Here is a 17,213-nt window from a genome sequence, read left to right on the forward strand (position 1 = left end):
ACATATGTCTACATAAATCATTTTCATACATATACAGATGTATGGATAAAATAAATTTCCATTTATAAGTCTAATTGATATTGCTACATTGTCCTTCAAATGTGTTCAATATACATTCCCGATCACCACTTAAAAAAGTTTTTCCATTGTCTTTCCAAATGTACATTAATAAACACTTGGATACTTACCAATTTGATAGATAAGAATTGTGTCTCTCTGCATTTTAATTTAATTTTTTTATCAGCAAAATTGAATTTTTTCCATATTTAAGAATCACTTATTTTCTTTTTCCAAATTATTTAGTTAGCCTTTTCCCATCATTCTACTGGAATTTTTTTTAATTTCTATAAGTCCTTTATATATTAGTTATAGTGATATGTCTGTGATATAAATGGCAATTTTTACTAGTTTTCTCAATTGCCTTTTTACTGCCTTTAAGATACTTTTTTTCCTATGCAGAAATATTTTTTCATTTGCATTTAACAATTTTCCTGCTTTGGGATTTTAAGTTATGATTAGAAAGTCCTTTTCCCCCCATCAAGGTTATAAAGAGATTATCCCTCGTTTTCTTCTAGTAGATATAGATCTTTTTTTAATTGAAGTTCATAATTTCCACTAAGGTTCACTCTTGGTGTTGTACAGGGGTTTGGCCAAAAGTATAATCCATCATTCTAATTTCATGCACTGATGTAATAGTTTTGCTGCCCCAAAATCTCTGTTTGGGCCTGTTAATACCTCCCCCAATGACCCCCAGCAGCCGTTCAGCTTTTCACTATCTCTCTAGTTTCACTCTTCCAAAAACACCATACAGTTAGAAACATACAGGGCATGGCCTTTTCAGATTGGCTTCTTACGCTTAACAATATGCATTTAAATTTTCGCCACATCTTTTTGTGACTTGACAGTTCATTTCTCTTTAGTGCTGAATAGTATTCCATTGTCCTGATGGACCACAGCTAATTTTTCCATTCACTCACTAAAGGGCACCTTGGTTGCTTCCAAGTTTAGGAAGTTATGAGTAAATTTGCTACAAAGATTCATGTGTGGTTCTCCCTTTTTTAAACATCTAAATCTTGCTCTCCTTGGCATTCATTCCAGTGATGGTATAAGATAAAGATTGGATTTTACTTTTCAAATGGCTCTTGAGTTATGAAATGAATGAATTGAGTGGTCTCTCTTTGCCCTGGTGATTTGAGGTGTTACCACCTTTGTCCTGTTCTAAATTCCTCCTTGTGTGGGGGCTGATTTCTGGACTTCTCTTTGTCGTACTTGTCCACGTCACGTATCAGTACCAGTGAACCTTGTGACCCACTGGATCCCTGTTCTCCCATAATTCTCTGAGTTTCACTTTAAAACCGGCTTTCCTCGTTCAAAATTAAGTAATAAAACAAAGCTACACTTTTGAACCAGGCATCTTGGTCCAAAACACTATCACTTTTTTTTGAAGTCACACTAATCTTATACATCAATTAGGAAAGAATTCGTGGTGTCAGATCTTCCTGCCTAAGAATGTAGCATGTCTTCCTGTTTGTTCAAGTACTATTGGAATCCTTCCAGGGATTTAAAGTTTTATTCATCGTAGTTCTTGCTCATTGCTTGTTAAACTTATTCCTATTACTTTGTTGCTGTTGTAAACGGGGTTGTTTTTCCTTTATAGTTCCTCTCTGGTTCTTGGGAGTACATATGAAAACTATTGATTTCTGGATATTAACTTTGTTCTCTATCACCTTATTGAACTCTCTAACAGTATTTCAACTGGGCTCTCCTGAGGTTTCCTCCTATATGATCAGAGCGTGTTCAGAAGATGCTGCCGTTACCCGCTGCTTTCCCATTACTATTCTTCTAATCTCTTTCCCTTGTTATGTTGGTTAATAGCTTCAGCAGATGCACAATGGAGTTATAGTGATGGTCTTGGCATTTTCCTGGGTGTAGTAGAAATCCCTCCAGGGTTTCCCATCCAGCATGATGCTGTGTGTGTGTGTGTGCACACGCGCGCGTGTGTGTAAAATCATGTTGGAAAAAAAAATCCCTTTATTTTACTTTATTGAGTTTTTATCCAAAGTCATGGTTGAATTTTATCAGATACCTTTTCAGCGTCTGTGATTATGATCATATTTTTGTATTTTATTTCTTTATGTAATCCATTTTCACATTTCTGGAATAAGCTTATATTGTACTGTTGTTTTCCTCTGCTGTTTGATGGACAGAATTTTATTTAGGATTTTTTATATTCCTAACCCAGGGCCTTCTTTTACTCCTTCCCCGTGTTCTCAGGTGGATAATATCCATGATGCAGGCATTAGATGGCGACAGTCTGAGGTCGTCCTTACTTTAATATGCTCCAGAACACTGTTAATAGCCTTGAAACCATCTGCCACTTAAAGGCTCAGTGAAAGCTACAAAACTAGCTAGGATTGGTACTTGGGTGGAGAAGGACTTCTCATCACTTTTTCTATATATCTTCTAGAAATCAGTATGTTTGGTTTGCATGATCATTTCTCATGCTGTTCTGCTTTACTCTCATATTAGTTTTATGCCATTTTATAAGAAAAGAGACAGCCAATAATTACTATATATTGAGAGATGCTTCCAGACAAATTTACATTTTTTTCTAGAACAGTGTCATTTGTAGGATCTTAACATGCTAGGGTACCACCCCAGGCTCCTTCCTACCTCCTGCCTGCTTCCCAGCTGCCCAAGTGCCTTCTGAGAATGCCCTTGGATTGAGAAGCCAGAACCCCCCGGAAATGGCACAGCAGCAGACTGGGACTGAGCATAGAACTCTCAGCCACCTTGCCTCAAGGCAGGACCATTCTGTGGTATCCTTCAGATTTCAGAGTTTTTTTTTTTTTTTTTTAATGAGGTCAGCCTCTGTCTAGATTTCCTCAAAACCTCCTTCTTGCCCAGCTTCTTCTTTTACTTGTCCTATTTTCCCGACTCTCTCAATAAATCAAGAACCCCAGATTCAGCCTCTGCTTCCAGGTAGCCTGGCCTTAGACACATTAGACAAAGCATTATTTATGGCGTCTACAAGCATGGGGGAGGTGCAGCTTTGAGGTCCCCTTGCAATGACCATTTGCTCCTCACCCCGGGAATCAAGGGTCTTCATGTGGGAAACCAATATGTGGAAAGGAGAATGTCATGAATTTCTGTGTAGTAACAGGATGCTTCTACTCCAAAAACCACTAATTCACACATGGAGACGAATGCTCGTAAGACCAGAAAAATCATCTTATTTCAGTACAAAAGGAATGATCTTTATCTGAGGAATAAGCATGTACCGTAGCACTTTATAATATTTGTGGGTCCCCCCCATGAAAATTTCATATTTTCACACTAGAATTGTAGGATGGGAGAGTGAAAGAAAAAAAATCACCTACTTAAATGCTAGTTAATAAAGACTTTGTTCCTAATACTTTTTTGCTTTTATTTTTCTATCACTGCCAAGTTCTATTTTCCAACTCATAAAATTGATAGTGCCATCAAGTCACCCTCCATGGGCTTTGAGGGACCAATAATGAGCAATGTCTGCCTTATCCTCTCACCCAAATTAAGACTGTTGGCATTGAATTTGGCCATTCTTAATAAAAAATTTTTCAAGCTTTTATTTTTAACTTGTAATTCTTAAGCATTTGTTTTCTCTCTCTCTCTCTCTCTCTCTCTCTCTCTCTCTCTCTCTCTCTCTCTCTCTCTCTCCCTCCCTCCCTCCCTCCCTCCCTCTCTCTATTATTTCAGTCCCCAGGGTCTTTTCTCTGACTGCCTCCACCCTGCCGCATTTCCAAGTCCTCATTGTACAATGTGCAGACTCTAAACCATTGCAACAGCCTCTCTCATCTGCTACTATGGCATCTCCCTCCACTCATCCACTCACTGATCACAATGTCACTGCCCTGCTCAAAGTCCTGGGTAACAACTCCCCAAGCTCTTTGCATGAGATGTAACATCTTCAGGGTGGCATTCACGAACCTCCGTAATTAATTTCTACCTGACTTTGAAGCTGAACCACCACCACTGAACAAATCTCCCACTGGTACCAAAACAGACTTCATTGTCCCCAAAAATACACCTGTGCCTTTCTCCATCCACAACTTTGGATGATGTCTTCACTCCACCTCAGGTGCCTCTTCCTACACCACATGACACACCAAATTTCCAAAATCTATCTAAGTAGCAATCTCTGTGTGTCTTCTTTCTGTCTGTCTGCCTCTGTGTCAATGCTAGTGACATTCTGTGTGTAGCACTTAAGTGATATTCATCACACAATATCTTATTTTGTACACATTTCTGTCTCTGCATCATGTCCCTAAGTAGATGCCACAGAATAGGACCACGTCTTAAATACCCAGTATCTCCTGTGTCAGTTAGCATGGCGCTGGCGCAGAGGAAGTGGGGTTAATGAAAAGTGAATAAGCAAATAATGCATTTCTTGAGCCACATAATTGTACTGAAGATGACAGAGCCTGGAGTCAAGCAGGGTTGAGAATTAATGGAGTGAAAGGAAAGCAGTTTATTTTTTCTACAGCTATAATCTCCATGGCATCAAGAGAAGAGAACCAGGCCAGGACCTCAAGAGTAACAGTACCTGTTCTCAAAGAGTTGCCTGTTTCTAAGTTGGGCTACGTGTGTCCCCCCATCAGAATACTGAAACACGAGAAGAAATGATTAGAGATGTTATTTCCCATTGCTCTGAACACATACTTTAATGAAGCTGGAGTCTGCAAAATGATATCTCCATCAAGGTGGCTCCTCATTAACTGTTTCACAACTGTCCATGTGACACTTTAAAATGGTCCACATAGAAAATAGCACCCAGACACCTGAGTGAGCAGCTGGCTGGTCCCCCTTCTCAGAAGCTTTAGGCCTTGCTGACAAACCATTGTCAGCACTGTCTCTGGCCCCACAGCCAGAGGTAAGCCAGTGAATGGCTGAGCCACAAGGCTGCCAGAACCTAGGGTATGGGCAGCAGCCAAATTGCATCTGCTGTTAAACTTTTCCTGGGGAAGAAAACACAGGAGTTTGGTTGACTTCTATTCTTTGCTTTTATCAAAGCAGTATAACTGTGACTAACGTGTCCAGTTGCTTTGTGAGATCACCAAGAAGCCAAATCCACCACCAAGAGGGACACAGGACAAGGACGGCCCAACCCAACTCCAGAGTCCTTTTCACAAATGGAGATTACCAAGAGAAACCAGAAGGACAGCAATGAATTAATGGGTGGGAGGCAACAGTGTACAGGGCAGCCTTGTTAAGTGGGGAAGGAAGATGGACAGACAGTTAGCCCAGCTGCCAGAGCGCTCCAGAAGCAGGAGTATGTTGCTCCACCAGCCACCATGGAGGCTCACTGAATGCATATGGTGGGCCAACCCTCCATTGATAGCAACCAAGGGAGTAGATGTTTGCCTGCACCTCCCTGCCTCTCTTCCTCATTCTCCCCTCTGGTCTCCATCCCTTTTCCTCCTTTCTGTCTCTCTTCTTATGTCACAAAGGAAGATCCAAACTGTGTGTAGGGCAGGAGAGGGCAGATGTTATCTGGGGTTAGAATTGAGTTCTCAAAGGAGAACATTTCAAGTCCGAGGAAAAAGAACATATAAAGAACTTCTGATATGCTCAGCACTGTTTGCATCGGAGGAAGTAATTCTTATTAAAAATGAAAAGTCTGCTCCTGTGTGCCCTCAATTTACATATCATATTTGTAAAAAAATGGTTCACATTTACCAGAGAAATCAGCTGCTAAACCACTACTCTGCACTGACCATTCACGGCATAGAATCTAGAACCCAGCCAACAGTGGTTTGCTCAGTGTATGGTAGAACTAATAGGTGTCCCTGATACCATCCCTCGACATGCGGTTGTAGTGCCTGGAAAATCAGATTTGTTTTTGAGTCAGTAACATTGACTGGTTTGTGCCAGGCAATCTATATAATTGCCCATACTCCTGGGGAGCTCCTTCTTAAAATATTCTGTGGAAATTTCAGCTACTCCCCTCAAGGAATTTACCCTAAGTGAAGAGAAAATACACATTCACACAGGGATTGATTAGAGCAGGAGAAAGAATCAACTTTGACTTGAGGTTTTCTAGGGTCTTGAACAAAAGTAATCAATATCATAGTTTAAAGAAAACGAAGTTTGAATGTTGTTTTTTAAGGTTCTTTGGGTTTCGATCAATGCAGAGAACCATTTCATTGGCAAGTTTCCTTTGTTTATGATTTGAAATGAACATTATCCTATGGAAAGGAAATCATGAAGGATCCCATGCTTTTTCATGTTAATATAAACAAATTATCAGCTCCTGTCCTGAGAGTTGATCCTATCAAGGGAAAAGGTGAAAATAAAGAGGCCACTACGAGGGGCGGGGAAGGGAGCATCTCGGCAGCACCACGTTCTGTGAGTGGGAACCCAGGACTCAGGGAGATAAAGAAAATTGGCCCCTTGATAAGTCTGAGCTCCAAACTCTCTGCTCTTATGGCTTACAAATAGCATTTAGATACTAGTAATAAAACTTGAGGCACTTGGTGAGTTTGTCCCTGGCTGTTCTCAGAGAGCCATCAGGATCTCTCAGTGAGTTGCATATGACAGGAAGCAAGGCGAAAGCCCTTTCACAGTTCTAGAAACCAAATCATGAAAGTGCCTGGTTTTCAAGGTTTCCTAAGCTCTAAGGACCAGCTGCACTGTGATTCCTGAAAAAGACCAGGAAGGAGGAAAATGGTTCAGGGCTGCAAGAGGCTGGCCCTGCCCCTGTGCACCCCATGGAGGAGGTAAGGGACCATGGCCTCTCAGAAATGGGAAGGGGAAGAGAGGATGTCTGGCTGCCGGCTGCCTGCTGCCTGCCAGCTGTGCCCCGGCTTCTCAGGGCTAGTAAGTGGGAGTTGTGTGGTCTAGAAGTGGGAACCTCACTCTTTCCTGATGTTATTGATTTACAACACTGTTTTTAGGCATAAGTTTCAGGAAGTACAAAATGTCACATAGATGTGTTTTTCCTAAACTATGAGGTCAGAGCCAAGCCTGGATCCTGGGCATCTGCCATGGGTACAGCACAAAGCTCCTGCCCCAGGCAGCTACCAAGTGCACTCACCTGGGTGTGTGACTGTTGCAGCCACAAGCTCTCGGTCTACTGTGCTGTTCCCTCAATGCTGCTGAGATGTCTGTCTCTGCACAGAAATACACAGGGGCACCAGCCTGTGAGCCGTGGTGCTGGAGGAGGACTTCAAACGCCTCCCAGCCCTGCTGGCCTGTGCAGTGACCCCTCAGCCGGGTTCTGCTTTTTTCTTAAGCCACAGGCTGCTTCCTGTCCCACCACATGCCCCCTATTGTTCCAAGCCACTGGGCCTTGACTTCAACAGTGTTAGAATTTTCCGGAACTAAAGGGCAAACCCATGTTAAGGTCAGAGAATGGGAAAGACAGGTGTCTCCACAGCACATGGGACTGAGAACCAAATGGATAGGCCCTGGAGGACTTAGAGAGAGGAGCATGTTTGGAGTGGAAGGTACAGGGGACCTGGCTCGGCGGCTCACCTGGCTCCTGTGTTCTGAGGGGCAGCCATGCTCTCCTACAGGAAGGAGGAACAAGGGCAGGCCGGCCTCAGGCTTATACCTTGTCTCCCCCTACACCCTGGGCATGACAAATAGAGGGGTCTGCAGGGTGGGGCTGGGCTCAGGACCCTTCCTTTGCCTTCACCCACTCCCAAGCATAGCACATGCCCGTTAGCTCACCTGGGATTGAAGATGCAGTTGTTGACATGGAGTGCAGGGCAGGTGGCAGAATTTCTAGGGTAGAGAAGGTGATTGGCTCACAGGGCTGTGGGCACTTTGCTCTTCCCTTGGAGTCTCAGCAGCTGCCCAGCTGCCTCCTGCTTCAGACTGGGCTGGCCCTGTGTCACTTCTTTAGTGGCAGGTCACCATCCTAACTCCGTCATGCCCATCTTTCCCTAAGACTCTCCTACACGAAAGTGGGGGAGCTTCAAGCTTCCCATTTCCCATGAGATAAATTATCAGCAGCTCACATGCAGCCATTTGGGAAAAAACTCAAGGGTGACCATGCTGATCTTGGCTTGAGAAGCCAATAGACATCTCAGAGTGAACACTGTGATTCCAGCTGTTTTCCGGGGATGCAGCTTGAAAGCTACACAGGGATGAGGTGAGATCCCACAGGAGGCACCTTCTGTCACTCACACAAACCCCATGACATAGCAAAGCTTCTCTGCATGCCAGCCTGGTAAACGTTGAGGCTGCTGCTTATGGGACAGTGGGCAAAGTGACCTGCAGCAGGTCTCCCTATGAAGTCCAGGCTGTTCTGACCACTCTCTGTGTCCCACAGGCTTGGACACCAGGCAGGCACAGGTCATCGTCCTGTCCTCGGGCACCAAGTGCATCAGTGGCGAGCACATCAGCGACCAGGGCCTGGTGGTCAATGACTGCCATGCGGAGATCGTGGCCAGGAGGGCCTTCCTTCACTTCCTGTATGCACAGCTGGAGCTGCACCTGAGGTACGGGGCCCTGGCCATGGCTGCTGGGACTCCAGGGGCTGGCTGCTCTTTGATGGGTGTGTTGGCACACCACTGCTGGTGAGCAGCCAGGGGAACAGAAGGGGGACCCACACCAGCTCAGAACACACTGCTCCCTTCATCCTGGCAGACACCTTCCCAGGGTGCTCCACGAAGTGTCCCCTTCTATTCAGACCTGAGGCACCCTTTGAGCACCAGCAAGATCTGAAACACCAGGTCCCCTCCTCATTACTCCATGCCACTCCCCAGGAAACCTGTTTGCCTACAAGTTGCATATACACATACCTCCACACAGCTGCCCCCACATGGACACACTCAGGGACATGCTCATTCCATTTGATTATTTCTTTTAAAACATGCAGGGGCTCATCACAGTGTCCCCAAAAGTCAATCTTCTTCATGAGGCTTGGATCCACTACAGTCCAGAAAGCCACAGACACAGTCATGGCTTCATCTCACGTGCAGTCCATGTTCAGTGAAGGTGTTTCTCCAGTGACATGCTTGGACTCTAAATGCCAATAGCATGAAGACAGGATCCAGCTCTAGGGACAGCTAGAGGAGCACAGAGGAGCCCCCCAATGCTGGCTTCATATGTGCCCTTAACTGCTTTTAATTGAAAGCAATACTCTTTCCACCACCAGCTTCCAGTTAGGTCCAGAATGAGCATTACAGGAAGGAAGGAAGGAAGGAAGGAAGGAAGGAAGGAAGGAAGGAAGGAAGGAAGGAAGGAAGGAAGGCAGGCAGGCAAAGGGAAAGAATGAATTCACTATCTCTTGGGAGACGGGAGATATTGCTCTCTCTGAAACCCATAGCTGCATTGACTGCACTGAAGGTGCGTTCCCTTACTGTGTGAGGTAACTTGGATCAATGTGCCTGCTGTCTGATAAACTTTCATTTCAGCCATGGAAATGTGCCAATTTGGAGGCGGCCTCTCTGCTCAATTTTGACAAGATTGTATCCACCTTGAATGGGGCCCACAGGGCAAGATTTCCATGGGAAGCAGCGCCACCCTCTCCCTGCTCAGTCTTATTTTAAAAATTTCTCAGCCAGGGAAATTTCTTACAGAGTCGAGGTTTCTGTAAGAGTGGCCAAGGCTATCTCTCAAACCTAGGCTCACAGATGGCTATCATTTTGCTTCCCAAGTGACAGGCTCCAGTTTCCACTGGACAAGTCCCAGGCAAGCAGCTCTTACATATGACAAGATGGCCAGTCCCATGTTGGTGCACAGTACCTTCTAGCCCTTGTCCTGCTGGGTGAGGCCATCCTCTCTTGGCCTCATTTCACCCTACATCCCCACATTCCCAAATGTGTTCAGTTTTCTAGACCTTGCCCTCAGGTAGTGGGACTAAAGTAACCAAGGATGGGTTCTGAGATGTTACCTGTCTCATTACTCCACCTCCAAGTGTATTTTAATAAGGGCATTCTGAAACAGAGGCCACTGAGACCCCGAGAAATGTGCTCAGAGGTTGGAATTTTCAGTGTTCTCATGACAGCCTTCTCCAGCCATCAGGAAAAGGCAGACTGTCACCTGGGCTGGCATCTCTCTCTAAGACACATTAAGGAGCAGAGATGCAGGTGGACTAGAGCGCATGTCTCGGATGCATGCCTGCACTGAGCTATTCGGTCACAGGGTTTGATGGCTGTGGGTCTCTTTGCCAGAATGTTCCTTCCCTGCATCCTCCAGCTGCCCTTCTGTAGCCTTTGAAGCAGTGTTCCTCAAATCCACTAATAATGGGATCTCAGGGGGGCTCTGTGAGTGACTCATCATGCCCATTAGCATGTGCAGCAGCCACACAAAGGGAAGAAAGGCCCGAGTATATGCCAAACAGACTCAAATAAAAGCAATACCTTAATACACTCAATTAATTTTTATCTGAGCCTCTGAGCAGTGCGCAGAAGCCTGATATATTGCCCCATCGGTTCCAGGAGGCCCGCCCAGGCGCAGCTAGAGTTGAACGTAAGGGAACAGAGTTGGAAATCTCTCAAAATGCAGAGAAGGATTTCTCCTGAATATCCAACTGCTCAGTTGGAAATATTTCCAAGTACCCTTTCCTCCAGTTGGTGTAGTGGGAGGGAATCAGGCCAAGATCTGCCAGGAGTTGGCTGCATGCCCAGCACTGTGCTGCCAGCTTGCAGGGTGGGGGCTCAAAGACAATGTCTCCCATCCCTTCCCTGCATGGGGGCACCAGTAATGGCTTATGAAAAGCCAGCTACAGGGAGTGAGGTTTGAGCCCCTTGGCAAACCGGGAATGTTGGTCCCCAGGATCCCTGGAGGAGCTCACTTGGGCAGAGGGAGGGTGGGTGGTGGCCAAGGAGTAAAAGGCACAGCAGCAGAAAGGCTGGTAAGGCACCTCCCAGGTTTCCTGGGGAGAAAATGTCTGTTCTGCTGCCTGTGAGATCTTAGGGCCCAGCAACACAGAATCCATCACCAATGGGGCATAACGTGTGAAAACAGCCAGACTGGCAGAAAAGAGGATGCAAGAAAACAGGGAGAAGAAAATCCAGGAGAAGAAATGCAGCCACATTGGTGCAGCACCCAGGCTGGGGTCTCCCCACCTCAGCGGAGGCAGGGGCCTCTCACATTAGAGTTTAAAGGCTACCAGGGAGGTTTCCAGGAGTAACAAGCCAGAATTCCTCCAAAATGAAGCAGTTTAGATTTGTCCAGATGCACCCCAGGAAGAGTCTGTCCTGGTTGCATTTTTATCTAGCCCTGCTGAGGACCGAACTCCAGCCCCCTTTTTTAAAATCCCTTTTCTGCCTTTAATGCTCACATATGTTACCCATCAGGACCAACAAGTCTACAGTCTTGCCAGACATTGCCAAGAGAAGCCTTTGTGAACCCGAAGGATTAGGGCTTTATAAACTGTAGACCGCTGTCTCTGCGTAAGATAAACCTGAAATGTAAATGCTAAGACGGTGAGGGTGGCGGGATTTCTGCAGCTTGTTTGCTTTCACGTGGTTTCCCTGCAGCCTCTCTCGGAAGGGTCTGTGCAAGGAGCAAACACAGTGTGGAGTGCGGAGAAGAAAAAAAAATTAGGAGCAACTCTACCAAACAGGACAAAAGCCTCCTCGGCCTGGCTGGAATATTTCTGGTTTGGTTTGTAATAAATGACCCAGATCCTCTTCTTGTCCCCAGCAAGCGACGAGAGGACTCGGAGCGATCGATATTTGTGCGTTTAAAGGAGGGAGGCTACAGGCTTCGAGAAAATATTCTCTTCCATCTCTATGTGAGCACGTCCCCCTGCGGAGACGCGAGACTCAACTCTCCCTACGAAATCACCACAGACCGTAAGAGACAACATATTTGCCTTTTGTAAACAAACAGCGCCAGGCTCCCCTGTTTCTGGACTCTGTCCCAGGCTGCCTTGGCCCGGGCACTGTGTGTGTGTGTGTGTGTGTGTGTGTGTGTGTGTGTGTGTGTGTGTGATGGCCACTGCTCTAGGAAGCTGGAAGAGGATTCAGCTGCAATTAGCTAGATAATCATACCTGCAAAATCTTTGCCTGAAATGCCCAGATCATTGGCAGAAAAGTAGTTTGAAGCCTAAAATTAGCTTTTCAATTGCCATAGTTCTCTGCTTCATTTTAGTAGGTCACACCGTCCCTGTGTCCCAAACTGGAAAATGGAATGAAGGAAAAGGCAAATGAGAATTACACGGGGTGAAAAGCAAATTCAAACCAGCTCTGTTTTCCTTTGTTTGCAACTTTGAGGAGAATAAAGTTCCACTTTGGGAACAAAGTCAGGGGTGAGCCCTGCCAAAGGGTTGCCCCAGGTTAGCTACATAGTTTCGCAGGACCAGCCCCTCCATTCTCATCAGTGGAGGAGGGACAGACAGCATCACATGCCCTTTGCCCCTCCTCTCATCTGCAAAGAGTGGGGACATGGTGTTTCAGCATTGGAGGACAGGCACAGCTCCACTCTGTGAGGACACGGGGAGCTCCATTCTAGAAAAAGTGTCGGGGCTAACATCTCCACCCTTAAATGCTATTACGAAATTCTATGACTGGGCCATACTCTTCCAAACTCTTTCTAGAAGCAGCCCTAGGAGAATCTCCTGATGTAGGCAATGAAATTAAATATGTATATATGTATTCCTACCACCCCAATATAATCACAGTTAACATTTTTATCCCAGCTAAATAAAATATGAAAATAATATAAAATTTATAAAATATTTTATGCACAAAAAAGTGTATTTGAAGAGGGATCTAAGAAAGATACTGAAACATAAAAAGTATATTCTATAGTCAGAAGAAATTTCCAATAGAAACTCAATAGATGATGCACAAAGGTTTGGTTTGGCCTTCTGGTTTTCCTTGCATGGAAGGCTACATATTCTAATTACCAAACTCAGGAAAAATAAACATTTATTGAGTACCTGCTGAGTTGTAGGCCTGTGGAAAGTGCCACCACTAAATATAAAGAATGGGGGAGAAAGTATCCAAAATCTACATGTGCTTAGCCTGAAGCCTGGAAGCTGGACCAGAGAAATACATTCTCCTTTTGCAGACTCTCCTCCAGCCCCATCATTTCCCCTTTGGAGAGTAGTTGGGTGGGAGTCTCCATAATGAGATTCTAAGTGACCTTTCCACATCCTTTGGAAAGCAAATGGGAGAACCAAGTGGAATTGAGAATCAGAAAAGGTGACCCATTAAATATCAGAGAACTTTAAAGGAACTGCCCCCAGGAGGCTGAGAGGGCTGGGGTGGCTGAGGCAATGTGAGACAAAGACACCAGCCCCTCTCAGAGGAAGCAGGCATAGCACAGGCTGGGTGAGACCACAGAGGACATGGTTTTACTATTGTGCAGCTCTCAGAAAGAGACAGACAGGAAAACAACATGGAGCTGATTTATTTCCCTGGGAAATGCCCATTATGCTGGATGTACATGATACCAATTTGCTCTATAAGTAAAATTGTGAAATTTGGTCCATATCCCAATAGACAGCTACTAGGAATTATCTTTCCACTTTTTATCAAAAAGTTTGGCATCATGAAGACTCAACATAGGAAGCCCTCAGATCGTAGAAGGAAAAGTTCATGAGACATTTGCGGCTGGCTCTAATTTATTCAACTTCTTCTGTGGCCCATGTGTCCCCAGCAGAGTCAGGAGAAGGCTGAATGAGGATGGCAAGAACCTCTCCACGCCTGAGACCTCCTGGTCTCCCTGGGGGACAGTTCCAGCTCATTGAGCTTCCTGTGTCTCTGTACATCAAACACAACTGTGGCCTCACAGCCCTCATTCCAACTTGCAATGCCAGTGGTTTAGAAAAACAAACAAATACATTCTCGGAGGCACCCTGGGGTTCACTTCCAGCCACAGATGTCTTTTATTTCATGGTGCTTTTAAGAAGTGGCAGGTGCTGCTAGGAGGAAAACTAAAGCGTTTTCCTCACATTTTTATTGAAGATATGCCAGGCCAAAAGGAGCTGCTACTGCCTGGGTTATGCCTCTAAATTAGGTTGCTGTCTCCTGACTGTCCCCACTGGGGCAGGTGCAGAAGGCAGGCCCTTAGCCAGATGCCACACATTGTTCTCCCCTATTGGCTCAGTAAAGACAAGAAAAACCAAATGCCTGCATTCCTCTGCTCGGGAAGAGTCTTTGAGTTCAGCATTGCTCACAGCTCATGAGGCAAGCAGAAACTCTCAGGAACGAATTCCACAATTTCCACTTTAGAGAAACTCACTAAGAACTGCTTTGTAATAAGAGGGTTGGGCAGCTCTCCGTGTTGCTGGCTCCATTGCTACCCTTAAAGGAGGGTTATACCACTAGAGAAGGGAATGTGAGTGATGGGGTCTTTGCTTTGAGGGGCTCCTGCCAGGGAGGCAGTCACTGGTGACAAGCCCCCTGCAGGAAGACTTACACACAGATGCTGGGAAAACTCCAGTTAGGACTAGTCCCTGAGAAGTCAGCAGCCAGCACCTTCTACCCTACAGATTAACCCGTAGAACCCTCAGCCTCACACCACTGCTCAGAGGGAGCCAGACTCCTAGATGAAGCCCTGGGAACCACACTGTCCCCTGGCCATCACTGTGGCTTCATATGCTCACAGACACAGAGACTGAAGAGCACAGACAGGTTTTGACAATTCTGCTGAGTACCTAATCCCGGCTCTAAGAAGCTCATGCCAAAGCAAAGGAAGCTCTAACCTTGAGTCCTGTGGACCTGCAACTGTGCTACGATCCCCTCGCCCCTGCTTCTCCCTCTCTCGCTCATGTGCATGAGCACAGATGCACAAACATTCATGCACGAGTATGTGCACACACTCACAAACACTCAACAGATTTTGAAGCATCGGAATCAAAAATATCTAGGGCTTGACTATGCCTAAGAGAAGCTTGGGAGCTTGAACAGGTGATCTAGATTGTTCCCCTTCCCTTTAATGAATGAAGGGACACAGAACAGAGCATAATAAGAAAGTTTTCTGTCAAGTTTTAAACAATCATTAAAGTAAAGACCAGATGCCAAAAGGCCTGTGAGAGACACCATCCCTCTTGGAATTTCTAGGAGCCAGTTTCCAACCCCCACAAACTGCAGAGAGACTGCCTTCCTCCAAGGGCCTCTCTGGTTCACAGCTGTTCTGGTAGCTCAGAAGGTTTCCCAAATTTCCTGAGCCCCATAGGTCAGTCTGCTGGACAAGCTCCTCAATCCAGGATTCAGGGACTGAGTTCAAGGGACCATCAAGAAATTTTTCCCATCCAGCCCCACTTCCCTGGGATACCTATGGCTAGAGAAATTCTGTATTCGGCTTTTCCTTTTTTTTTTTTTCCCCTACCAAAACTTTCATCTGAATGGATCACAAAGTCTCCTTCTCTGGAGTCTTTAAATATAATATCAATGTCAACTGGCCCACAGTATTTTGAGAAATATGTTGCATGCAAGCTTAGAAACTTATTAGATTCAGTTGTTTCCAAACCTGGTTTATCTATCTGGGTCACTTGAGAAGTCTTTACAAATTCAGGTTCCTGCCATTCACTCTTTGGCTGAGATTCTGTGCAACAGGAATGGAGTGGGGTCCACTAAGCATCAGCATCAGCCACATTTCAAATCCTTGGATTTAAACCCCTTTAAGTCATCTCCAGTCCACACGGGGCATTTGTTTCTTGCAGGCTTAATGGAGAGGTCTTTGAGGAGAGATGGAATGGCAGAGTACCTGCAAAGGCTAACAAAGCTCTGTGGCAGGACTCCACCATGCAACAGGGTGGGCAGGTGCAAAAGGCTTTTGCTGGTGTGTTGCATGCACTGTAAAGGAAAAGTTGTTCCCGAGACAGCTTCTGCAAACTAAGGTCTCTGATCTCACCCAAGGCATAGCTACTCCATCTCAGGCCATTCAAAATTGCTAAGTGCTATGATTTCCTCCTGCACCTAGAGGATCAACCAATAAGTCCAGGTAGAGAAAAATGCCTAAAGATAATGTTCCTTTGCACAACCAGGAGAACTGTGCTATTTGGGATTTTGTTTGTTTTTATTTACAAGGTCAGAATCAGGACTCTGAACACTTCTCTTGAGGGTTGGGGGCACCAACTGCCACCAAGGAGAGACAAGACTCCCTCCAGACTCACAGTTGACAATGCCATTTCTCAGTGCCTCAGAGGCCTGAGCTAGAGTTGAGCAGTTCTAATAAGATCCTCAATGTAAGACTAGAAGGATCCAGGGTACCAAACTTTTGCTGAGCAAATTTTGTCCCCCTCCCAAATCACCAATCCCCTCACCTCCCTCTTAGAATGACTTTTAAATCACCTGATAAATTCAGTTCTTATGACCATTGTCCAAGAATTTCACAGATCAAATTTTCCAAACTATCTCCCTCAAGATGCCATGAAAAAGAGCAGGATTACATCTTCCATTTATCTGCCAAGGTATGATAAGTGCCTAGTATATTCACACCAAGCCTGTTCCACTCATTATAGAAGAGCAGCTGAGGAGAGTGAACCAAAATCCCGTAGGAAGTCAGGAAATCTAAAGTACAGCTCTTTAAATTCCTTTCTTCAGATGTCCTACTGAGTTATGGAAATGCACAGTAAATAATAGTTGTTCATTGCAGGATAATGGATTTTAATAGTCTCATAATTTTGACATCATCACTACCATCGTCATCATCAAATGATGACAAAGGTCACCTATATGACCACGTGGCAATTATTACAGGTTTTATTATTACAATGAGTAATGGATTGCTTCACAGATATATTTTCTGCAATATTGCTTTTGGATGAAAGATGATATATCATGAGCTATGTAATGCTTTAAATAATCAATAAAAAATTAAAAAAAAAAAATATTGCTTTTGGAAACAGTTTGGAAATCTAACTTTTATTTGATGTATAGCCTTATGGGGTTTTGCAGGCAGGGGGTTGTTTTTTGGTTTTGCTTTGTCTCTGTCCCCTATGCCATGTTTTTTGTTTTGTTTTGTTTTGTTTTTAGATAACTCCACTCGGAGGTCAATGTCTTAAATTGTCATTTTATTGCCACCTCCTTTAAATTCTCCCCTAAACATAAAATATTCATTTGAAGAAAAACATTTTTAAAATATGTTACTAATCTACTTTATTAATTCCAGAAGATAACAATTTTAGACTAATAAGCACTATAATGACGAGTCTGATGATTTGGAACATCAGAATTGGCCTAGAATGTTCCAATGCATTTGAAGGTAGCTCTGTGTGCATGACAGGCCAGGCCTTGACATTTCACACTTGCACGGGCACACCATCA

At 44.8% G+C, this 17,213-nt stretch overlaps 1 protein-coding gene across 1 annotated transcript in view; it reads left to right on the forward strand.

The window, feature by feature from the left end:
• ADARB2 (adenosine deaminase RNA specific B2 (inactive)) overlaps window positions 1-17,213 on the forward strand; it is a gene marked incomplete at both ends in the record, with an annotated part of 479,363 nt that overhangs the window by 426,790 nt on the left and 35,360 nt on the right. Inside the window, 2 exons of the mRNA XM_081300315.1 lie at window positions 8,315-8,483; window positions 11,638-11,789. Of these exons, the coding sequence (XP_081156441.1) occupies window positions 8,315-8,483; window positions 11,638-11,789 (321 nt within the window). The remainder of the gene's footprint in view (window positions 1-8,314; window positions 8,484-11,637; window positions 11,790-17,213) is intronic.

The sequence above is a fragment of the Spermophilus citellus genome (assembly GCF_964194105.1).
Source record: "Spermophilus citellus genome assembly, chromosome: 6".
Lineage (NCBI taxonomy): Eukaryota > Metazoa > Chordata > Mammalia > Rodentia > Sciuridae > Spermophilus > Spermophilus citellus.